At 38.8% G+C, this 26,831-nt stretch overlaps 1 protein-coding gene across 1 annotated transcript in view; it reads left to right on the top strand.

Moving 5' to 3' along the window:
* Positions 1-25,166, top strand: part of LOC117421151 (glutamate receptor ionotropic, delta-2-like) — a 662,598-nt gene extending 637,432 nt beyond the window's left edge. The window contains exons 15-16 of the mRNA XM_034035144.3: positions 12,707-12,947; positions 23,011-25,166. Coding sequence (XP_033891035.1) covers positions 12,707-12,947; positions 23,011-23,433 — 664 coding nt within the window. The 3' untranslated portion in view covers positions 23,434-25,166. The remainder of the gene's footprint in view (positions 1-12,706; positions 12,948-23,010) is intronic.
* Positions 25,167-26,831: the final 1,665 nt, after the last annotated feature.

Below are 26,831 nucleotides of genomic sequence, written 5' to 3'. Positions count from 1 at the left end.
ATCTCCCCTGTTACAGGTGCCTACAGCTTTTTGGTGACACTTTTGTTGGGGTCACCATGTAGTTGCTCAGAACTATTGAATTGAGAGAAATTCAGAGTCATGCGACCAACATCCAAACTCTTAAAAGCTTCGTTCTCCACTATTGTTGGTCAGTCTATAAAATGTCTGATCAGAGAGTGAGGTGTGTCTCACCTCTGGCCAGCCAATCGTATTGTTCTCAGTAATTTTTAGTTGTATTGAAGAGGCAGAGGAGGCTGTGTGGTCCAGAGGTTAAAAAAGGGCTTGTAACCAGGAGGTCCCCGGTTCAAATCCCACCTCAGCCACTGACTCATTGTGTGACCCTGAGCAAGTCACTTAACCTCCTTGTGCTCTGTCTTTCGGGTGAGACGTAATTGTAAGTGACTCTGCAGCTGATGCATAGTTCACACACCCTAGTCTCTGTAAATCGCCTTGGATAAAGGCATCTGCTAAATAAACTAATAATAATATTAATTGTTACTGTAAATTATTCCACTTACCAAACACTTCAATTAGTGCTGTTTAGTTTCCTATATGCACGTTACTGATATATCTGCACTGGTCCTCTGAGATTGCTAGTTAAATATATTAATTGTCCCTAGCATTATCCTTTAAGGAATTTGCGTAAATGGGGAACAAGGGTGGTCTGATGAAACAGTAATTGTTTTCTTTTTTTTTTTTTTAGCTATTATCTAAATGGGTGTTAAGCTATGTCTCATTAAGAGTGAGGGATCAATTCTCTTTAAATACTCTCTTTTTTCCTGTTTTTTTTTTTTTTTTGGTTCTGGCTGATTCTGGGCTTGTTAGAGTCACATGTCTTTCTAAGCTACTGCTGAACAAACAAACTCTGAAAATAAAACCAGTTTAACTGAAGATTATCTTTGGTTCATTTTATTGTTTTCTTAAGTTCAGAGTATTTGCAGTCCAATTTAAGATATTGAAAATTTGGGACGGAGATCTGTGTTAAACTGACTTAGTGAGTGTTTCGAGTTTACAGAAAACTTCAGTTAAATGCCATTGTAAGAACAAAGAAGTCTGTTTTCTTCATTTCCATGCTGGGGATTTGTTTGTCTGTAGTGACCAGTTTCTGAGAGTTGTGGCTGTGGACAGGTTTCAGAACGCTGGGTGAGATCAAAGCAGTTTTCATACTCACACCACTTGTGCTGGCTTTGTTTAGCTGCTGTGTTTGTTTTTTTCCATGGGGCTGGGGGATTACAAATAGGCATTTCTGCTTGGACAATTTGTTTTTTTTTTTTACCAGGGTTAGATGAGCACCTCGATACAAAAGGTTCAGGGAGTACAGGGTTTCCCCTTGGCTCGCGGAGAGCCGCCCTCGTGGAGGTGAGACCGAATCGCTCAGCCTCCAAGGCTGGGAAACAAGCATTACTTCCCCCCAAAGGGAACCCAGAGGGTAGAGAATGGAAACCTGGGAAACTGAGAGTTAGGATAGATTTGACTGGGGGTCCCCCTGGCTCGCAGAGGACAAGGTCAGTGCTGCTGGGCCTCTATGGTTGGGAACTGAGCTTCACTTGCCCCCAGAGCGAGACCGTTGTAGATGTGCAGCAGCATAGTGGAGGAGGAAGGCATAGAGGAGGGGAGGATGGTGGAAAACAAAAAAGGCAAGAAGAAATCAAGGACTTAGGGTTTAAATAGGGAGATTTGGCAAATATTATTGGCGGGGAGAGAACAAGGCAGGAGCTCTATCCCTAGACTTGATTACACTAGGATGGACTAAAACATTTGTGCAACAGTATGTTTCTTGTTGCCAACCTATTTATTTAATATCTATCGATGGCAGCTGCCAAACAGATTCCTGTTAAGATAATTGGTGTATATCTTTAATACAGCTCTATTTTGTCTCAATTATAACATACCAGCAGACACTAGCTTAAAAATAGTCCCATAAATTCAATGAAAAAAATGACACATCATTTCTTTAACATTTTTTTCTCCATTATTTCAGGCTTTTCTTTAAGCTACTTTTTAGTAGGCCTATCTATCACTGTGTCATGTTTGGTCGGCTGTACTTGGTGTGAGCCTGTGTGACATTCTATCAAAACCTCTGTTATTATTACGAAATTAAATCATTTGGAAACCCTGTAACCTACGGGGGCAGTGGGGTTCACTTGTCAAGTAATTTCCAATAAACCCATTAAAAAAGTTTACTCTAGCATCCCAGGGCGCTTTACAGTAAAAACTCTAAAAATAATAAAAAGTCATTGGCCAATCAATCCAGCTCAAAAATAAGCAAATGAAAACTAATATGTCTTTAAAACTGATTTAAAAGATTCAACTGTGCCAGCATTTCTGATAGAAATTGGGATAGAGTGTCCAGAGGCACGGGACATAACAACTAAAAGCCCTTGTCCATCTTGATTTTAAGCGACTTCTGGGAACCACCAATTGAGCGCTGCCCCCTGGAAGCTCCCGTCCTCGGTCGGCAAAGGAATAGCCTGGACTCGAACTCGCGACATCCAGACTATAGGGCACATCCTGCATTCCACGCAGAGCGCCTTTACTGGATGCGCCACTCGGGAGCCCCATTTATTCTATATTCTAAACAAAGAATAAATCATTTGCCATGTAAACTGGCTCCCTCCATTGACAACAATGAGTGCATCCCTTGCTGTACAGCAACTAGTTTCTGCGCACGCGCCCCTCTAACCGTGGCTGTGCCCAGGACCACACCGGCTTGTAAACACAACCGCATAAAAACCAGATAAGAAAACATTTTATATTATTTAATTCTTTTAATGACGACTAAATATTTAAAAAGGACTCGCTGATAGCTATTTCATGTGCCGGCAAGTAATATGTGCACCAATCACTCGCAGTACACATAAAATAGATACCGCGTTTAAAACTCTGCATGATTTTTTTTTTTCTAACCGGACTCTACATCCACACAGGCTGAAATCACCCTGCTCTATTGCAGGTAAATATAGTGGTGAGTACATTTATTGATCATTTTAAAACACACTAATATGTATCTCAACCAAATATTATGTATAAAATGGCAGTCAATACAGTTAATTTAATTCTGTTTGTTAACCAGGCACAGGAACAGTAAACAGTGATAAGTGTGTGTTTAGCTGCAATACACTCTATCACAGTGACATCACAGAAATATTTTAAGTATCCTTAAACTCTTTGTATCTCACTTGTAGTTTATTATCTTCACACAATAACTGCAGTACAGTAACATCCTTATTTCTTTATCAAATTATATAAGAATACAGCATTTAGACGGTGACATAAGGATACGAGCAAAGTGATTTGTGGGTGCAAAACCCACATAATGCTGTCGTAAATTGTGTTTAGCAGTTGTAAAGTTTGGTTTTACCGGCTGCTAAAAATGTGGTGTATGTAAAGAATGGTGTTCAACTGGCATTGTGCACCTGCTATTAAATTTGCACTTTGCCATCATGAATCCATTAAAATTATATTAAAATGCATTCAAATGAAGAAAAGACCATGGAAATTGGTGGGATCTGGATACTAAGCGGGCACAAACATTATAATGTGCTGACCCTCCAAAAACTTTACACCTCTTCTTACAAGGTGCAAGCCATAGTAGAAGCATGCAATTAAGAGGTGTATAAAAGCACACACCTGCAGAGACCTGTCATTGACTTCAGGATGGCTGCTGTGGTACACTTCCTGATGCGGCAACACAGCTCTTGTTGAAGAGAGACAGGAATACGTTCGGAGAAGGGCAAGACGATGAAGACCTTGCATATTCAATCCCAGGGTCACTTTGTTTGGTATGCTGAATTGAGGGATGAGCTAGACCCCAGCATCAATCCAGGGACCGCTATCCCTGCACATGTGAAAGTGCTGTGTTCTCTGCACTACTTAGCCTCTGCTTCCTTTCAGACCACAGTTGGAATGTCTGGAGGGATAGCCCAGTCCAGCTTTTCCAGAGAGTTAGGCAAATTTCTGGATGTAATGCTAAAAAAGGCAGGCCAATACATATCATTTCAAGGGCAATACAAGGGCAATACAAGGGCAGCAGTGTGGAGTAGTGGTTAGGGCTCTAGATTCTTGACCGAAGGGTCGTGGGTTCAATCCCTGGTAAGGAACACTGCTGCTGTACCCTTGAGCAAGGTACTTTACCTAGATTGCTCCAGTAAAAACCCAACTGTATAAATGGGTAACTGTATGTAAAAAAATAAATAAATAATAAAATTGTAAGTCGCCCTGGATAAGGCCGTCTGCTAAGAAATAAATAATAATAATAATAATAATAATAATAATAATAATAATCATTTCCTAAGGTTACTAGCATAACTGATGTTGGCTGAGGCTTTTCCAAACAACTCAAAATGCTGTTTCGTGCTGAGTGACGTCAGTCAGGACTCTCCTTGTCAGAAAACTTATTTTCTTTTCCGTGCACCAATAGGACGTTGCTGCGCTTCTTATATTTTTTTTGGTTTGTATTTTCGTGCTCCACAAATGTTACACAGCGCCTACTGCTCTTTGTACTCCTAACTCTGCAAGTGCAGCCTCTAAATTGACTGATGCGCTCATTGAGACCCTCATTATCAGAATTGCGGATCATTATTTGTGCGTTTTGAGTAATTAACATTGCTCTTAAGCTTACATAGGGTGCAGTGCAAAATAATTGCCTGGCCTCAATGCAGTTAGAATTTTGCATCTGCAGTTATTTGCACTGTGTCTATACTTACATCACCCCCTTAGTTTTTTTTTACTTTCCTTACCATTGCCTACTTCATAGATTCAATTGCCTATGATTTATGTCACACCTATGTCCACATTATATATATATATATATATATATATATATATATATATATATATATATATATATATATATATATATAAAGTGAATACATGATTATTTGTATTGTAAAACATGAATAAGTACTGGGGTCAATCCGCAGCTGCCATAAGAAAGGAACTTGGTAGGCCCATGTAAAATAACCAGAGCATTCAGAAATCCACTGACTTCTCGTGTGCTGGAAAATAAATGTGTACTAACATAAGAGGATCCTTTTTCTCAACCAAAAGTAAAATATCATGAACTGTGACAAAAATGACATCACTGGTGGCAATAGTGCTTTTGCAGGAAGGCGTATGAATATTTCAAACTATAAAAATGTCACAAAAAAAATTTGTCGGCAAAGTGTACACTGCTCTCAACCTCTCCCCTCCCAGCACATGCTTTGTACGCTTTCAGAAGATGTAGATAATTTTGGATGGCCTCTAAGTGTGTGCTACCAATCACACTTTCATATACAGTATATTAGGATATATCATTGTGAATACATTCATTTTATGTTTTGAAAATAGATGTATTTTCTCTACCCCATTATGAATCATACAGTATGATATCTATATAGTATGAGCTCCTATATCACCACCTAGTGGTACAACTGTTCATAGAAACAACAGTGACAGTTTCTTCCTTAACATTCAAAACATTCCTGCTGCAGTAGCAGCAGGACTGTAATCGTCAAAGAGGAAGCCAGTGTGTCCCTGCAGCTTAGTGGGGAATGCAAACAAACAGAATACATCTGCTTTTCTGGTGAAGCTGTGTGCACAGAAGTAGAATTTATTGAAGAAAAATGACAAGGTACAACTGGCAAAATATTCCACACAGTATTGTAAATTGACTGTTCTTCACAGAATTGAAAAATAAATCTAACATGCAGCCTATTCTGTAATATGCTGTAAAATAAAAGTTGCTTCTCCCTATGGCGAGGCACTTTCAGTGACGATAGGCAAGATAGAATATCAGAGAGATGGTCATGTGCTTTCACAATTCGCTGATGCTTCACATCAGACATTTTTAATTTGAGAACGACAATGTCAGTAAATTTTCTTTGAAAAAAATATGGTTCAATGATGAATAAGTCTAATTATTTTTTCTATTGAGCAACATCCAGTAGAACTGGGCTGAGGCTGACCCACATCTTATATTAAGACATGATAAAAAAATCATGTAAAAAAAAGAAACTAGCCTTTTTACGATTGGCAAGTTGAATCAAACCGTTACAACTTGCCATATGGTGTTTTTCATTTAACTTTAGAAGTTAAAGCTAAAAATGCTGTTGATTTTCCAATAGGACAAACAGCATGGCTAACACAAAAATAAACAATTCATTAGTAACTTGATGGTTGTGTCATTCCTCATTGTGAGTTACGCATAGAAAACCTAGAATATGTCTATTTTCTGTCTGTTATACTCACTACCCACTGTCACGTCTACATTTACTTAATCTAATTCTGTGACGTTTGATGTTATAATTCAATGTGTCAGGCACAGAAAATGGTTGTTTTTATTCTCATCAAGTACTCTATCTGCTGCTGTCAAAACCTAATAACAAATGAAGATTTCTCCCACAGCAGGCCTCTCATAACCATATAAACTCCATCACTGCCTAATGACCACATCATAAAATGATTTTAAAAGGAAGGCCACTTCTGCTATGCAGGCAATACAAATATAATTTCCATTGATAGCAACAGCATACGAGCAAGCATTAGTCAAATGCAGACTCTGAGAAATAAAGGAAATAAAGCAATTTACATGCACAGCAGTACATTTTAGGAGTTGGTGTTTACTATTTAATATCAACAGCAACAGAAAAATAAGTTTGGATCCATTTTGAAACATCAGTGACTGCCGTGGTCACTGAACCAGTTTTTGTTTTCAGATGGTTTTGTTTTAGGACATTTGCCATGTCATGGAGGCTATAATGCAAAAAACAACAGGCTGGTACCTGTTACCTGCAGTTAGTTTGTTTTTGCCTTAACAATTGCTAAAATAACATTGTTTTGTTTGTTTTGTTAACACACATTGATTTATAGCTTGTTTCTGGAGGTCTGAAACCAACGATTTTCATGTTACAATTATTATTATAAAAGGGTATTTGTGATTAAAATAAAGCACCAGGCATGAATCAATAATGTTTGAGCTATATTATAATTTCAGTAAGACCAGCATTCCCTGTGTGCCCTCTGTCAGTAATTGCAAAAGAGAGATCTTATCTGCTCACATGACTATTCACAAACATGGTCTTTTGGTATGCTCTCTACAGGTCTTTTTATTCTGTAGAAAAATGCTCACACCAAAGACAAACAAAACAGCCCCATGGGCAATATCAAATATGAATAAAACATAGGAAAGCATGTAAAGCACAAGTAAGGAAGGTACATTGCAGAGAAGTGGTTAAGTCAAGCTCCAAATCATGTTACTGCCTAGTATATGCTTGAAAAAAAAACCCTGGTAAACTGCAAAATCCCTGGGAAACATATCATAGTAAACGTTTCATGGGAACATCCTCATATCAGGTCATTCTGACATTCAGATTTGAGAGCTTTGCTGCTGTCTGGACTCGCCTGGTTAAAATATTGAAGTCTATTTAAGAACCTCAACACAAATATTTTTCCTACCTTGTGAAGATATTCAGAAGTTTAAATCAAATTGAGGAAACTTGACTTGAACATTCTTTAGCAGAAGTTAATGAGAGAATCTGTGGGTTTTATGAAGGAATCTCTGTCTGTCTGTTTGTCAAACTTATATTTTCATATGTGCCTATTGTGGATGTTTGTTATGGTTAATTACTTTTTCATATTACTGACACACATTTTAAAGAGCAGCAATGGTTTTACATAGGATATAACTGTGGTCCTGATTTCAACACAAAAATTGCTGGTACACTGAGGTCTAAATCAAAAGTACCACTGAATTTTCATATGAAGCTTGCCCCTTTGTGGTGAAATATAAAAGTTACAGTTCCAAAAATATAAACTGCACTGAGCATATCTAAGTTTGAGGTGCATAATATAACCATTAATCTTTATCTCCCTGAGATTGTGCTAATACTGTAACAACGAGTAAAGGCGGAACGTGTGTCTGTGGCTGTATTGCACTCCGGAACTGTTTCAGCTGTGCACTATGTCGGACTGTTAACATGCGGGACTTAATTGCTGAGACCTGGCACTGGATCAGACAGTCTACACGTGAGTCACCAGGTGCTGTTCACGTGAGTCACCAGGTGCTGTTCACGTGAGTCACCAGGTGCTGTTCACGTGAGTCACCAGGTGCTGTTCACGTGAGCCCCATGCGGCTGTACAGGCTGATTGTGTGAGGGCTGTTATAATCTTCTACATTGTTGTTTGTAAAGTCAGTGGGCGGTGATTGGCCGAGCCTCATATAACTTGTACCTTTGTTAATTGTGGGGGTTATAAAAAGACAGTGTGTAAGCCATGTGGCATTGTTGGGGGTTCTGAGAGTGGAGAATCACGTGACCTCTGATTTGCTGTGATCTACATGCCTGCTGCTTGCTTGCTGCCTAATAAAAAGCCTGTCAGGCTATTTAACCACATTTCAGTTGCCTATGTCCTCTTTCCTGGTAGCAATAACTCAATTTGCCACAATGCATACATTGGGCCTGATTTATAAAAGTCTTTATATCAAAATGTACACTGTACCAATTTGTCAAAGGAAAAAAACAAAGTTAGTGTAACACTCTTTGTCACCATGTTTGTAGGATTAACTGTTTGGTTTCATTTACAAACCTTATCCATTATGTGTAGTCAACCATTAATGATTTAAGTGTGTGAAAGTGTTTCTTAAGTGAGAAAGACAACTTGTGAAAAGAACTCTTGGTGGATCATTGTTATTGGTGCTGCCCTCTCAAACTGACATGACACAACACATTCCACTCGCCCATGTAAACACAGTTTCATAACAGTGGACCTCATACACCTCAATTTTGCTGTTGGCGATACTCTTCATGTTACTATGAATTTGAGTGCCAGCCCAACACCCTTTCCCCCTCTGCAAAAGACTGTTATGCCATTGAACATCTGCGATTCCACACAACAGGACATCTCATAGATCCGTACTACAGCACTGTTGGTACTCCTCCTGTCGCATCTGTGGCTCACGATCGGCCATACATATCCAGGGGGGGGAGGGGTTGAAACCTTAACATCCCATTTCTTTACTGTTGTCATTTTAAGATCAACCCTAACTGGTGCATTAATGATGTTTTTTTTGCTAAGAATTTCCTTCCTTTTTGACAATATAGTTAGAAAAAAGATACCCTGTATATTGTAATATAGAGCACTATAAGTAAAAGTGGCTGTATTTGTTAAACTTACGTTACAAAAGTTTTCTTAGAATTTATATTGCAAGCAGTGTTATCTTTCTAACGATATTGTAACATGTTGGCACCAGTGTTCATGTACCCAAGACAGGACACCGCTTATAGGTTTCCCACTAGAATATGTTTCTTTCTGAGTAAATAGTGTAGCAAAGGATGTGCCAGAGACCTATGCAATTCTTTAAGGATACTGTCAAAACATAAATCCTCCATGTACTAAAGTCATATTACATGAATAAAGACACAGCACCAGATAGAAGGTTTCTTTTTTTGTTTAAAAAAAAAAATGAAGCTAATTTAATTGTGGCCCAGTTGAAGTATGTTCCTGGAGTGGGAGAAAAACCAAGTACTTAAACGTATGCATACTAAAAGTACATTAATTTCAATATGTCATCTTCGAAAACATAAACTGAGAACTCTTAACAACATATATACAGTATCGGCTTTCTGAACTACGTACAACTATTTACAAGAGTAAATCCAAGATGTATTTCAGGTTAATAATGAGCAAATTTTTGCGCATTAAAAGCCTGTTTTAATGGTTTTATTTTTTTTTTAAAGTTTTTGTTTCAGATAAAAGCTAGGGGTTTTAATCTTGGTATTTTCTTTTAATCGATTAATCACCACATCTGGACGATTAATTAATTGATTAATCACACCCATTTGCTATAATATGCAATTGTAGTGAAAGACAACTAAAAGTAACACTTGGTATTAATGCTATCTTAATTTAACAATTTGACAGTAAATGAAAATGTTTACTTGCATGTAATCTGAAGTTAGCCAAAGCAAGTCTTTTAATATAATTCATAAAATGCTGTACAATGCATTACTGTAAATTAGCAGCTGTACTACAACCAATACTGTGTTGGTTATGTTGGGCCGTTTTTCGTATAAACTTTAAACTAACAGGTAATTTATTTTCCAGTCAGGTCTTGGCGCCCCCCTAATAACCCTGAAAAACACTGTTGGGTATATCTCCCTGTACACGCATGTCGCCGTCTTTTGAAGTACTCTCCGCCATCTTTTTAGATTTCTTTCTCGCACACTGCTTTTTGCTACAGCATGTGGGTAGACTATATGCATCGATCAATGATTTTTTTAAATCAATCAACACCCACTGGCATGATTAATCAATTCATCTTTAATCGATTAAAACCCTTACTTGATTTTTTTCTGTTTTAAATCTAAAAATACATCTGAGCACCCTGCTAGTAGTAATAGGTTTTTCAGTTTGTCCGACAGTACTCGTTTTATAATATAGGTTTGAAGGGAGGTATAACTGCAGTATACAAAAACAAAAAAAAAGTTTTTTTTTGGATGTACACAAAAGGTTTAAATGATTTTAAAAATCAAATTTATTTCAGGATGTTTTGGACAAAAGCCCTTCAGCTGTGTAGAAAGAAATGGAAACACAGTGTAGTAAACTTGTTATTTTTCAAGAGTTCTGTGGATGATGGCGTGATGTCAGAATAGAATGTTCATTCCAAGAGTTTCCAAAGTTCCAAGTTTGAAAACAAACCCACGTTCTCTTTCAAGTACTGATGCCTACGGGACTCTTAAAGGAGCAGCTTTGATATAAGTACTCAGGTAATTCGGGCTATAAGATATATCCCATTTGGTAATGGTTACATTTGTATTTCGCCATCCAGTAAAGGCGCTCCACGTGGCGTGCAGGATGCACCCTATAGCCTGGACATCGCTGGTTCGAGTTCAGGCTATTCCATAGCCGACCGTGGACGGGAGTTCACAGTGGGCGGAGCACAATTGGCCAAGCTCTGCCTGGGGGGTGTGTTTAGGTCGGCCAAGTTGTCCTTGGCTCACTGCACACCAGCGACCCCTGTAGTCTGGCCGGGCGCCTGCGGGCTTGCCTGTAAGTGTTAAAAGAAGCGGTCCACTGACAGCACACGCTTCGGAGGACATCGTGTGTTCGTCTTCGCCGCTCCCAAGTCAGCACAGGGGTGGTAGTGGTGAGCTGAGCTTCAATAATAATTGGATATTCTAAATTGGGAGAAAATAATAAAAAATAATTGGCGACTACTACATTTAAAAAAAATTAAATAAATAAAAAAAGTTAAGATTTAGGTAAATACATAAATATTAACAAACACATTCTTAAAAGTGATGAAAGGTGTACATTTTTTTGGCAATGTAGTATCCAGAGGAGGCAGAGAAGCAGAAGCAGTTGTCTCATTTCCAAATCACTCGCCTCTCACACAGAACACAGGTTGCGTCGCAGCAGAGACAGATCAATAGCGCAACGCCCACAAAACCACCTGATTTTACGTTATCCAGTGACCAAATTCAGATGCAAAAACTATTCGCGTCATCGCGCAAAAGTTTGTGCACCTCTGGCCTATTGCATGGAATTGTGCCTTTTAAGAGATCCTCAGAAGGATGAATCTCACTGCAAACTACATATTCTCTTAAGCCATTACCACCTCCATGCTTGACAGTAGATATGGTGTTCTTTTCTTTGTACGCCTCACCAGACTTTCTCCAAACGTAACGACTATCAGTATGACCAAATAGCTCGATTTTTGTTTCATCACTCCACAAAACCTTTGACCAGAACTCATATCCGTCATTCAAATGCTGTTTTGCAAACTTTAAGCGATTGTCCTTATGACGTTTTCCAAAGAGTGTTTTTTTTTTCCATGGCCTGTGACCATTGAGAACTTCACCATGCAATACTCAACCTATGGTTGAAATGGAAACCCCAGTCCTACTTGCAGCCAATTCACTTTGAATATCTTTGGCAGTCAATCTCTGATTATTATTAATCTTCCTCACAATTTTTCTACTTGTTTTTGGTGAAAGAACCTTCTTCCAGACCGAGGGAGCGTTGTGACAGTACTTGTACTTGATAATAGAAACAATCGTTGACAATTCTTCCCAGTGCTATTTATGTTGTTTAATTGGGACGTCACTTAGTTTAATTGGGATACCGTATTTTCAAATGATGAACAGAGAGCGCTATTCACAGCAAGACAGGTTCGGGTAGCACAGTGCAGCGAATATGCTATGATCAAAAGGGAGAGGTGACTGGCTGGAAGAGCCTAGTGAGTAGTTTGCTCAGAGAGGTCTGAAAGTTACAGCCCTGGGGCCCGTTTCACAAAAACGATTTGCGACAATTCGCAATTGTGAGCACCTCAGAAATAAACAATTGGGTTTCATAAAACTTTTGAGGAGCTGCGACATTGCCGATTTTCACCAAAAACCTGCGACTTCCAGACAGCAGCCACAAGTAGCAATTTTCATCACGGATCCTGTTTTAGGACATACCATGGCACTCGTACTACTAGCTCGCTGTGGAACTGTACACTTTATTGAACTGATTTCTCAGGTAAAACATTCTGATGACAGAACATGGGTATCTCACTTCTGAGACTAACATAGTATCTAGTGTTGGGTTGGCCAAATAGTAAAAGGGTCTTAAAATATATTAGTATTGCTGCAAAGGCAGCTGCAAATTTAAATCTAAAATAAAACACACAGTGGTAAACATTTGTCTGAACATTAGAAGATAATGCATTTTGTTTTCTACACAGGATATTGGAACTCCAGCAGAATGGAGACATGGATGTTCTGAAGCACAAATGGTGGCCAAAAGACAGTCAATGTGACCTTTACTCTTCGGTCAGCACAATGCAGAAGGGAAGCGCTTTGGATATCAAGAGCTTTGCTGGAGTCTTCTGTATTCTGGCTGCTGGCATGGTCCTGTCCTGTTTCATAGCAATGTTAGAGACATGGTGGAACAAGAGAAAAGGCTCAAGAGTACCATCTAAAGAGGTAAGTAACTGTGCTTTGTATACACATACCCACAAGTCTTATTAGCTTATGTGCATGGTTGTTGACTACACCATGTAACAACTATATTTAACAGATAATTCAACCTATTATAATGTCTTTCAGTAGTTAGGGCTGTTGGATTGGAGAAATAATGTGGTAAAATGCTTTTGTCATGAGCTATAGTTGAGACTATGTTCCTTATGTTTGATAATGAGACTATGCCACCTTATACATGCTGTTGTATAAAGGGCTCCTTAAATTATATTAAAAAATGTAAGCATTGAATCTCTGGTTCTGAGAGGCACACTGATTGCTATATATTTTAGTTTCTAGGGGTACTCTTATAACTTAGTAAAAAGGCAGGAGCTGTCTTGCAGTCCTATTTTTTGTTGTTGCTAACCAGTGCTTTAAAATCCACTCACTTACCTCTGAAAACTTTGGTAAGTCTTGTATCAAATAAGAATTACAGTACTTCATAGAGAATGCCTTTCCATGCTTAGAAGTGTGAAAAGAAGCCATAGTTATAGCTACATATCACACCTAACCCTCCCTGAAAGGGGTTCCATCCTATAGGGGAGTATAAGGCAGTATAAATTAAGGTTAGTGGTATCATGGAAACCACACCACTTTTTTACAACAATTTTTATATTGATTAGTGATGTCTCCAACAGTATAAAAGAGCTGTTAAAATCAATAGTTTAATAGAATATTAAACATTTGATTGAAAACTGTAGGTCTTTTGAGAAATAGCACCCAGGTGAAGTATGTACAGGCTTTTAGCAATACATCCCAGATTCTATATTTCAGATTCTAGTAGGGGTACAGTCACAAAGTAGTACAAAGGCAGGAGCTGGCTTGACATAGCCTTAATGCATTCTATCTGTCCAGAATTCTTTCAAATATAAGTTTGAGAAAGCAATGAATGCAGCCCCTCTGGACCAGTTAGTGGTATATGTTGGATATTTCCTTGATGTAAAAAAAAAAAAAAGTACATCTGTGTTTAGTTGTTTAGCAGTCTTTTTCATAACTTCCACAAGTTCAAACTGCCCTGCTGTGCTTAAACACAAAAGCTCCAAAGCTTTTCAAAAGTCGCATTTATTAAAATAGGGATGGGATTTACAGTATTACTGGAGGTACCTCCAGGAATGTACAATGGCAAAAAAAATATTCTGTAAATGTGTCTTTTCATCTCAGTGTACATGTCATTCTTCACACCCGCAGAAACCCACAGAAAGTCTAGACATGATCACAATAGCAATGGATTGAACCACACATATCAATACAGTTCAATTTAGAACATGAGGTCAATCACACTTGTATGAGCCATTGGCTAAATGGTGCAATACTGTCATATTGGACATGGCAATGGTTTGAACCGATACATGCTGGTATTTCATTGCAGTACTGGGGCACCACATTAGGACCATTGGAGTGTCTCCAGCATAATACACTGGTATTTTAATGGTGTCCCTTTTAGACTGAGATCCAGTAAAGTCTTGGGCTTTTGATCACAAAACAAAACATATTCTGCATGCCTAACTTCAGAACTTGGTAAAAGACTCCAAACTTCAGTACATCTCTAACCTATGAAAAATATTATGATCCCACTAGAAATGGATCTATATCAATTGCAAAGGAGAAGCTTGTGGGGTTGGATGAACACAATGATGTTTCACCTGTTATAATGTGTATCACTTCAAGATAAGCGTCTCCCTCATCTTAAGAAGTTTTTTTTTAAATACCTGCTACAAGATTTTTTTGTAATCAATCCTACTTTGCTTTTTATACATTGCTGTGAAAAAGTATTTGCCTCCTGTCTGATTATTGGCATTATTGCATATTTTTGACACTGAATGTTATCAGATCTTCAACTAAAACCTAATATTAGATAAAAGGGACCCTGAGTGAACAAATAACACAAAAATTCGATACATATTTTATTTATTTATTAAAGAAAGTTATGCAACACCCAATGCCCCCGTGTGAAAAAGTAATCTCCCACATAGACTCAATAACTGGTTACGCCACCTTCAGCAGCAATAACTGCAACCAAATGCTTCCTGTAGTTATTGATTATTATTATTAATTATTATTAATTTCTTAGCAGGTGCCCTTATCCAAGGCAACTTACAATTGTTACAAGATATCACATTCTTTTTACATACAATTTACAGTTTTTTTTACACATTATTTTGACATACAATTACCCATTTATACAGTTGGGTTTTTACTGGAGTAATCTAGGTAAAGCACCTTGCTCCAGGGTACAGCGGCAGTGTCACCCACCTGGGATTGAACCCACGACCCTCCGGTCAAGAGTCCAGAGCCCTAACCACTACTCCACACTGCTGCCCATTAGTCTCTCACAGCGCCATGGAGGAATTTTGGCCCACTCCTCCATGCAGAACTGCTTCAACTCAGTGACATTTGTGGGTTATCAAGCATGAACTGCTCGTTTCAGGTCCTGCCACAACATCTCAATGGGGTTTAGGTCTGGACTTTGACTAGGCCATTCCAAAACTTTAAATTTCTTGTTCTTCAACCATTCTGATGTAGACTTGCTTGTGTGTTTTGGATCATTGTTTGCTGCATTACCCAGCTGCGCTTCAGCTTAAGCTCACGGACGGATGGCCTGACATTCTCCTGTAGAATTCTCTGATACAGAGCAGAATTCATGGTTCCTTCAATGATGGCAAGGCGTCCAGGTCCTGATGCAGCAAAGCATCCCCAAACCATGACACTACCACCACCATGCTTGACCGTTGGTATGAGGTTCTTACTGTGGAATGCAGTGTTTGGTTTTCGCCAGACATAACGGGTCCCATGTCGGCCAAAAAGTTCCACTTTTGACTAATCTGTCCATAGAACATTGTTCCAGAACTGTTGAGGACCATCCAGGTGCTTTTTGGCAAACTTGAGACGAGCATTCATGTTCTTCTTAGTGAGCAATGGTTTCCGCTGTGCTACTCTGCCATGAATCCCATTTTTGCCCAGTGTCTTTCTGATGGTGGAGTCATGAACACTGACCTTAGCCGAGGCGAGAGAGGCCTGCAGATCCCTGGATGTTGTTCTTGGGTTCTTTGTGACTTCCTGGACGATTTTACGCCTTGCTCTTGGAGAGATTTTGGCAGGACGGCCACTCCTGGGAAGATTCACTACTGTCCCAAACTTTCTCCATTTGGACAATATGGCTCTGACTGTGGTTCTGTGGAGCCCCGGAGCCTTAGAAATGGCTTTGTAACCCTTTCCAGACTGATAGGCATCAACTTTTTTCCGGAGGTCTTCAGGAATTTCCTACAGATGTCAGGACTGCCCAGTCCCTGACCACATTCCGGCGCCTCCTTAAGACTCACCTCTTCAAACAGCACCTGTAGAACTCCTCTGTTGTATCCTGGGACACTATCACCCTTCATTTAAATATGCTTTATTTTGCTCTTATCTGCCCCCTATTTTACTGCATTTAATCCTGTACCTCAGAATATTGTAATCTCCCAAGTGTTTAATCTGTAGTATTTTGTACTTAATCATATCCTGATGTAACTATCACTACTTAATCATATCCTGATGTAACTTTCACTATTATCTGCTGTATTATTGAATTGTGGTTTGTCACACTTGAGAATTATTGTATTTCTTGTTCTTATTGTATGACTTATATTGTAACACTTGAATGTATTTGTATTTGCTTGCGATTGTAAGTCGCCCTGGATAAGGGCGTCTGCTAAGAAATAAATAATAATAATAATAATAATTTCTTTTGTTCGTGGCATGATGTGCCTCTAGAACCTGTGTGCTGACAACTTCACTCTGATGGTAAGGGCCAAAGTTAGTCAGATTTATATTGGGCAGGGCTGGCCCAAATCAGGCCTGGTTGTTAACCAAAGTACTCAAACAGCTGACCCTAATTATCCCTTTAATTGGGTTGAGTTAACTAAGGGGGGGCAATAACTTTTTCACACCTGAAGATTGCATGTTTGATTACCTTGCACACCAAACAAATGAAAGAAGCACCAAACTTTGATGTCATTTTTTCTCTGACTCCCTCTATATTCTACTACAACCCACAAAAAAAAACTGACCAAATACAATGTGAAAAATGTGCAAAAATTCAGAAAATCAGACATAAGGCAAATACTTTTTCACGGCACTGTATATTGTTTACAGATAAGTACTCTGTGTTGAGGATTGTGATAAAAGCACTTGTGGGAGAACAAAGGTCTCAGATTTTTAGACAGATTACTGTGATGCTTTCTTATCCTCCTGCCTGCTCTCTCTGTCCATTTTTTGTATTGCAAGTTAGTGATTACATCTAAAATGTCTGAGGAATCTTCTAGATTTTATTGGCTGTGAGTTTTAGTGTAAGTGAAAATTATAAATACTCACCACTTTCAAGGCATATAACCTCACTCTCTCGTTGCCCAACTATTATTATTATTTATTTCTTAGCAGATGCCCTTGTCCGACTGTGATCGATTGGTTTGCAGTGCTCAGGTGTACAGGTGATGCAGGTACTCCAACAACGACAGACACAAAGTTCACAGTTCAAAACAGTTCTTTATTTATCTGTTTTCCCGGTTTGCAACCGGTTAAATAATACTGGCTCTACACAACGATGATAGTCTGGAGATAGGAGGGAGCAGAAAGTTCAAGACAGTGATAGGCGAGTACAAGAGTTTTGAATTGGATGCAAGCAGCGATAGGGAGACAGCACAGAGAGTGGAGCAGCGGTGTAGCATGGGAGAAACGAGGAAGGGAAAAGACAAGGCGAGCAGCAGAGTTTTAGATGAGCTGGAGCGAACAGGTAGCAGAGGCAGGAAAGCCGGCCAGGAGGGAGTTGCAGTAGTTGAGGCGGGACAGTACAGTACCAGAGCCTGAACTAGTCGGTGAGGAAGGGACGAATTCTGTGTATTGCTGAGGAAGAAGCGACAGGAGCGTGCCAGAGTAGAGATGTGCTGAGAGTAGGAGAGGGAGAAGTCAAGGGTGACACCAAGGTTCTTAGTGGATGCGCACTTCGGTTGAGATTGTTTGCAGTCTCTCCCACAGTATCTTTCTGCCATTTTGGTGACTGCTTTTGCATCACCATTGCAAATACTGTTAGTGCCTCTAACAAGCAGGCTTCCCTCAGTCTTGTGTGTGGTACTGACTGAGTGGTTTTGCAAGTGGCTTGTACAGGTGGGCATCCCTGTACATTACTACCCGTGGTAACTGTGAACCAGTGGACCCATACCGTACCGGTACCAAACTCACACCTGGGTTTTATGGCTGTGTGACATGCAAGACCAGTCTGCCTATTGAGGACAAGCACGACAGGTGCTCTTCCTGCATGGGGCCAGAGCATGCCAAGGAGGCACTGGCTAATCTCAGCTTCTGTGAGTTTTGTGCCCCTTTTTCCAAGCACACGCTTGAGAAACAGCTATCCCAAAGCTCTAAGGAACACGCCACGTCCCTTAATCAGCCCTATATAGAGGGTGCATGAGGCGGAGAAGCTGGGCCTGACCCATTTTTCGCTGGTTGAGGCATCTATTGACACCTTGGTCCAGGTACCTAATTTATAGCACTCCTATCTAAGGACGTTGCCTGCCCTAACAAGCAGTGCCGGGTCTCTAAGGTGATCTTCAAGAGAGCCTATTCAGCTAGTGCATTCACCAAATGGCTAGAGAACTACAACAGTATCATGGTAGCCTACCAGTTGTATTTGCTGCGGTCCATCTCCGAGAACCACAGGCCCACACCACAACAGCTGGATGAGCTGCGCTTGGTTAACAGAAACCTGCTCCATGTGTCCAAGCTGTAGGTAGAAACCTGGCTGCACTGGTAGCTGCATGTAGGCAGCTTTGGCTTTCCCAGGCACGCGTGTCTGATGGGGACAAAGCCCATGGTTGGACTACCCCAATTTACTCCAGGGTATATTATTTATAATATTATTATTATTATTATTATTATTATTATTATTATTATTATTATTATTATTTATTTCTTAGCAGACGCCCTTATCCAGGGCGACTTACAATTGTTACAAGATATCACTTTATTTTTACATACAGTTAAATATACCAGCGTACAAGTTCTGTGTCTTGCCATTTGGTCTCTCTTTAGCTCCCTGTGCCTTCTCGAAGTGCATGGAAGCTATCCTGAACCCACTGAGACAAAGACAACTGCTCAATTATCTGGACGACTGGCTCACAGCCAGCAATTTCAAACCTAGCAAGACGGTATAACCAGACACAAACTCTGTCAATGACAGGTCATGAACTGGGAGACCAAGAGTCGCAACACCTGCCCAAGATCGACAGATCATTTTGCAGCATCTTCATGATGTCAGTTGTTAATCAGCACAATAAAAAGTCACTGCACCTGCTCCAAAACAGAGTTTGTCATTTTTTGATCACATCTAGTGAATTTTATCCAAATATATGATGCTCAAATATAAGTGATACGTTTCTTTTGATGCTCAGTATGTGTGTGTATATATATATATATATATATATATATATATATATATATATATATATATATATATATATATATATATAAACTTCTTGCAACTCTCAATATTGAAACAAAGCAGAAAATGTATTACATTTTAGCCACGTTTTCATTGATTTTTGTACCACTAAAGCTCATTATGCAAAACATAATAAAACAAAATGTATAAACTAAACTTCAGGCAACTCTGTGGTGTCGCTGCTGCCCTCTGTGCTCAGTGAAAAATAACCCAACGACAATTCTGAAACAGGGTTTCGATTATTGCAGTGGCTTTTTGCAACCTGACCTGTATTTTCTGGCAACGTTTGAGTCAGGAAATGCAGCTTTGCAAAGTGGACCGATATGATCAGAAACTGGATAGTTTGCAAAAACTGTATCTGCCTTTATCACTGCATTATCTGTAACATTAAACACAACAAATTCACGCATCGACTTCGAATTGCGTATTGCTGGTGTTTCTTCTTGGGTTTCAAATTTGGGGTTAAACCGGATCAGATCATAAAACGAAAATCAGAACTCATATACAGGTAAATCCACAATTTCTATAAAAAGGAAATTGTGATTCCAATGGAATTGCTGAAACCAAAAACCCATTCATTCCATCTTTGGCTCTGTGATAGTTTGAAAGGAGGAGCTGGCATCGGTATAGAGCTTGTTTTGGGAACAGACTATTGTTCACATTATCGTTACTTCTGACTGCCACAAAAGTTTTTTGTTTGAGTAATGAACTCCAATTTAAAATCTATTTAAAACTAACCATGCTGTATTTTATTTAATCTTTGCAGAGTGTCATTATATATTTGTAACTACACCTGGAGGACACTTCTAGCATAACAAACCCCTCAGTTTTTGCACTTTGTTAAAAATACAGTTTATAGTGACTGTCTCCACAGACCCATTAAAATATTGTTACATTTTACTTTTATGACTTATATGAATTGGAGGTGAATGCCAATAAATAGTGTGATAAGACTTCAAAATAAAATAAAACAAAAGGAAATCCACTTTTAATTAACTTTAAACACATAAAATAAAATCTGTCACTGTGCTTGTTAGCCCGTTGCACACTGTGAAAATTCTACCCTTTTGAGGTCCAACTGACATGACTTTATAGGTTGTATCAGTGCAAATATCCACCTAAAGTATACACTATTGCAGTGTGGAGTAGTGGTTAGGGCTCTGGATCCTTGACTGGATGGTTGTGGGTTCAATCCCAAGTGGGGACACTGCTGTTGTACCCTTGAGCAAGGTACTTTACCTAGATTGCTCCAGTAAAAACCCAGCTGTATAAATGGGTAATTGTATGTAAAAATAATGTGATAACTTGTAACAATTATAAGTCGCCCTGGATAAGGGCCTCTGCTAAGAAATAAATAATAATAATAATAATAATATCTTTCTAAAGCCCTGTTCACACTTGCATTTTTATACCAGTATCGTTGCAGAACAGTATCACAATGTCTGTTCACACTGGAGTTGTTACCGGCGTCATACCTGTATAACTATATCCATACAAAACCCAAACAAAGCAAGTTTCGTACTGGCACAGTTGCTATATGACTCGGAGCAATTCAAGTGTTGACAAGTGGATCGGTACAACAATGAAATGAATGCATCTGAGGCATGCACACACTATGTCCACGGTATTACTGTAATTAAATATTACGTTAAATGCCTTAAAAATGTGCTTAATTTATTTTGGAATTCACAATTCTCTTATTGAAATTGTGTTTATATATCAATGGGTTCATCCAGTTGATATTTGCCATATCACACAGTCGTATGATACAGGAAACACAGACTCATTAATACCTGCAACAAAGCACAACCCCAGTGTGACCGCTCATACTGTCAAACAGCAACACATCTCCACAATTCTGTGTATCTGATAAAGAAAACCCTCCAGAGCCCTCCATGTCCAGTGAAAATCAGGGAAATCCAAGAAAAGTGCACGTTTCCAACATCGAAACTACCTCAGCAACAGCTCTCTGCATTCAATCTTCGGGCAGATTCGGAACTGCATTTTCCTTGATAGAGTCACTGTAAACATCTATAAATCAGCCACAAAAAAAAATCTTACATCCGCAGACAAAGATGCTTTGTAATACACTTGGATTCTGACTAAAGGTAAGCCACTTCTCACAAAAAGGTACACAAACGTTAGCAAACACAAACACCTTCAGAACAAACTAGTGAACACCATACCTACTGTCAAGCATGGAGGTGGTAATATCCTTCTATGGGGCTGTTTTTCTTCTAATGGCACAGGAAATTAAGTTCCAATTCATGATAAAATGGATTCCATAGCATACCAAAAGATATTGGCCAATCATCTGAAACCCTGTGCTACAAAACTAGGTTTAAAGTGCAACTGGACATTCCAACACAACAACGATCCAAAGCACAAATCAAAATCTACTTCAGAATGGTTAAAGAAGAATAAAATCAAGGTTCTGGAATGGCCTAGTCTAAGTCCAGATCTAAATCCGATTGAGAATATTTGGTATGAGTTGAAGAAGGCTGTGCACAAGAGAAGTCCTCGGAATTTGAATGAACTGGAACAATTTTGCATTGAAGAATGGTCAAAAATCACAAATGAATTATGCCAAAAGCTTGTCTTTAATTCACTGTATTCCAGTATAAATGTTTTGTATAATCTGTTTTGTAATGTTAAAAGCAAAAATTGTCAATATATATGAGTTTAATATATAATAACACAATGATAGTTTACAATTTAAACACTGGGTGAATTTATTGCAGGTCATAACAACTCATTATTACATTGCCATCTTGTCAAAACATGTTTACACATGATCAGAATGATTAAACAAATAATAATTTGTTTATTAATTGTTTATTTTTGAATGGCGCTAACACACAACCTAATACATTACAAAAAAATTAATACAAAAGCAAAACTGGGATGATTACAATTTTACTGTTTTCGACCAGGACAAAAAATGTATGCTGAAAACTATGGCAGTCTCAGTTTGCCTGGGATGTCTGGTAACCCTATTGTAGTTCCGATACATTTTGTTTTTTGCTGTACTTTTTTCCTTGATATGGTTCGTTTCCCAAGCGGACTTTGTTCACACTTCACACTAAACGTACTGAGTGCGGACCCAACCCTCTAAACGGACCCAGTGTGAACACTGCCTAAGTCTTGTCACTGTAATTATTATTTCAGAGCCTAATTAATCACTACAGAGTTAATTAGATATACCACATGCTTTGGTATAACTAACCAAACTCACATTGAAAACTGAAATGACTAAACTGGTATGCAATGAGTCTAATTTGTTACTCTCTGTGTATATGTGATATAAAAATAGAAAATGACTTAATTCAGAACACTATCCAGAATTACCTTAACCTAGTGCAAATGGTACAATTGCATTATTACCTGTTTACACCTTCAAATCCAGTGACCAAACATTAAGGCACACTAAATGAACTTTACATTTCTAGGTTAGGTATAGTCCTCTTCACCTGGTGCTCGTGTATTTTGTGTGATTTTACAATGTGATGCTAACCATCTGTTTCTCCTCCCACACACACCCTCCCCCCTCGTCTCCAGGATGATAAGGAGATGGACCTGGAGCACCTCCATCGGCGGGTGAATAGCCTCTGCACAGAAGATGACAGCCCCCACAAGCAGTTCTCCACCTCCTCCATTGACCTGACTCCTCTGGACCTCGACTCGCTGCCCACACGGCAAGCTTTGGAGCAGATCAGTGACTTCCGGAACACACACATCACCACCACCACCTTCATCCCTGAACAGATCCAGACTCTGAGCCGCAGCCTGTCAGCTAAAGCTGCCTCCGGATTCACCTTTGGGGGCGTGCAAGATCACCGAACTGGCCCTTTCAGACAAAGGGCTCCCAATGGGGGCTTTTTCAGGAGCCCCATCAAGACAATGTCAACTATCCCTTACCAGCAAACATCCTCTACTGGCTTCAACTTTGGCAACGACCCCGATCGAGGCACCTCAATATGAGTATGGCAAAGGGAAAAATAATTATAGCTTTTGGGGTTTTTTCTTTGTTTAATTTTTTCGTTTCAGGACAAAATTTCTAAAGGAGCAACACTTGTGTAATGGATTCACATGGATGTAACTTTTTAAATTCAGTATAAGTAGCAGCTCTCTTTCTCCAACATATAACCACAATAACTCAAGCCTGATTTGACTTTGGTATTCTTTCTTTCTCATTTTTTCCGTCACATTCCATTCAGTGATATGCTGCTGTTGTGTGTTAATTTACTGGACCAAAGGCAAACCGTGCAGCGTGAGAGAGCGTCACCCCAGTTTTGATGAAAGGCAATTTACTTTTATTTTTTAACCCAGGATTGCCTCAAGCCATCACAATGCCAGTATAAAATTACATAAAAAATTTAATTAAAAAAAAACAGTTAACAAATGACTCTGCACTGTAACAGTGCATTCTGATCTAATGTGATTATATGTTATTAAATGCAGACAGGTTTTCTTATGTACAGTACTGTTTTTTTAAGGTAACTGCCTGGGGGGTGGGGGGATAACTGCAGCCATGGCTTTTGCCGTAGATTTTTTTTTTTTAATAACTAAGCTTTAGTAAGTGGAATATGTCTTATTAAACAAAGATGCACCACGTAAGGAGTTGTCTTTCTTTTTTTTCTTTTTTTAAAGCAGAATTTGAGTGCTTTAATGTAATTCTGGTTTGTGTCATCAGCTGTAATGGCTTATTTTGTGCTTTTTAATACATGGTAAGTGATTGTCATTTGTGTGATTAGAAATGCATTTGCTATGTGGCAGTGAAAAGACAACTTAAGATGGCATTGTGCTGTTTAAAATAGGAAGCACAATTTACACAGCACCAAAAGTGTTTAAAAGAGAGGCTCTCCCATGCCTTAATTCTGTTCATTTAAAAGTTTTACTGTCAGTTGAATAAACCTTGTAATTTAAATTGGTTGTACTATATGACAAAGTGTCAAGCAAAACAGTGAGAAATTAGAAAGTTCTGGAACTCTATATGCTTTTCTGATTCATTTTTTTAGTTCTCAATATAGTATGTGTTATCTAACTTTAAAATTGCCAACTGTTAAAAGGCTGTTAAAGTGCAGTATAGAAAAACCCCAACCCTGCTGCCAAACCTTTCACTAACACCATCTTACTATTTCATAATGTTAGACATTTAGGATGAGATTTTCAGTTTGTTATCTTAAGACTAATTGCAAATGTGGTAAGTAGAGAGCAGCAACGTCTGTGTTTGATGCAAGCATTAGATGTTACTTTACTTAACTGTGGCTAATGAATGATAATAGGAAACAGACAACATGGGGTTTCTTTAGCATAAATAAACATTAGTAAAACGTATAGATTTTAAATATCAATGCTAATTCTGTTCAGAAAAAGTCCATCATGTAGCAACATCACTGTTTTTGTAGTATATCTTACAGCATTGCTTTACAGTGACAGACAAACCCATTTCTTATCTCAGAAATGCCATTTTTGGGGGAATAATGCAAGTTCCTAAAAAAAAGCATGCACAACTTGCTAAGCTTGTAACATTCTTAATTTCATATATAGGTCATACAGAATTATTTGATAATTTCAACTGATTACAGTGTACAGTATTTAATATAGGCCTATTTTGTTGTTGTGTTGCATATTATACAAACTGAAAAAATTGGGGCCTCTGTTACAAGTGGCAAAGCTTTCTGTGTATAATTTGTCTAATAAACTTGTTTTCTAAACTTCCTTGTCATGCTGCCTTTGGTATCAATATTATTATATATTTAACTGTACACTGATTGTTTCTCTGCATGTTTCATATAATGTAAAAGTGTTATGCTCTTCTCAAACAGCAGGCCAGCAGCTTTCTTTCACAGAACTGTAAGCCTTGCACTTCAAAGGTAAAAAACTCACATTACCAAAGCAACAATCAGCAACGTCATTTTTTTTTTTTTTTAGCTAAGACTCCCTGCCCTATACTCTAGTATGCGTGACAATTAGTTTCACATTTTCCCTTCAAATATGTAATCTCAGATGTAATGCTCTACTGCCAAATGAAATGACTTGTTCTTATTAGCAATTTCAATTTTTGGTTATGGCTTCCCTTCAGATTTTATCTTGAGTTTTTCAGTATAATCTAGTGTGGCAAATGGAGTCTTAATTAGCCGATCAACTGCATTTTGCATTTGACCCATTCACAAGATAAACACAAAAATAAAACAATAACATAAATTGTGTTTCTTACCACTGATCTGCAAAACGAAGCAATTTCAATCCTGACTGCATAAACAACTGCAATACAGCAGCGCTTTAGAAGGGGGAGAGAGGATGTGGATCGCTTCTCAAAATAAAACCTGTGCACAGATCACCTGATCTACTAGTGTTTCAGACAGACAGGAGTTAGTCATCGCAGGCAAAGGCTCCTCTGGTTAAAAAAAACAAACAAACAAAACTGCTAAAACTGTGTTTAAATGGGAGAAGGGAGGCTAGAGGTAAAAATAAAAATAAAAATAAAAATAAGAAAATAAACCACTTCTCCAGGACCAGAACACCATTGTCACAGGTTGATGGTGTGCAGTAATTGGTTGCTAGAGGCAGGGTAGTGTTTCAAAGAATATATTTTATTTTCCTTTTAACAAAATATCAAACAAACCAACAAAAATTCAAACTGACCTCACTCTCTTCCACCAATGGTATTGAGTGGGCAAAAACAAGGGAACCAAACCGGGGTGATAATCCCAAAATAAAGCACAGATGATTACGAAAATAAATCAGCAAACCAAAACAAACAGGTTCTCTTTCCTTGATGCTTCCTTAAATGGTAGGCTTCCGGGAAACAGCACCCCCTCGTGGGTCCTCTCCAGCTTGTCCTGGGGCTTTTGAGTCTTTCTCCCTGTCTACAACAAGAGTTCTGTATAGATAAGTAATCTTCTGGTAATCTTTTAAAAGTGTTAATTCTCTCCCACACATGTTCTCTCTTGCTTCCTTCTCCTTCCTAACATCCTCCCCATTCTGACAACCCAGGCCCTTTTATACTCCCTTGAACACACCCTCATTTCCGTACACCAATCAGAAACTAGTGTTAAACAACCTGTCAATCAGAGCATGTTCTGGAATATTCCTGAGTTGTTGCCCCCAACAAAGATGGCGACCGCTCGACCAAAACTTCTGTTTTGGTTTCACAATGTTGATTCACAGTCCCCTGGTGGCTGGGAGGTTGAATTGCAGCCCAGGATCGCTTTACCCCGTCTCAACCATAGGGGGCTGTGTGGTCCAGTGGTTAAAGAAACAGGCATATAACCAGGAGGTCCCCAGTTCAAATCCCACCTCCGCCACTGACTCATTGTGTGACCCTGAGCAAGTCACTTAACCTCCTTGTGCTCCGTCTTTCAGGTGAGACGTAG

The sequence above is a fragment of the Acipenser ruthenus genome, chromosome 1 (assembly GCF_902713425.1).
Source record: "Acipenser ruthenus chromosome 1, fAciRut3.2 maternal haplotype, whole genome shotgun sequence".
Lineage (NCBI taxonomy): Eukaryota > Metazoa > Chordata > Actinopteri > Acipenseriformes > Acipenseridae > Acipenser > Acipenser ruthenus.
Note: the sequence above shows the minus strand (reverse complement) of the source record. Positions and strands in the feature narration are given on the sequence as shown.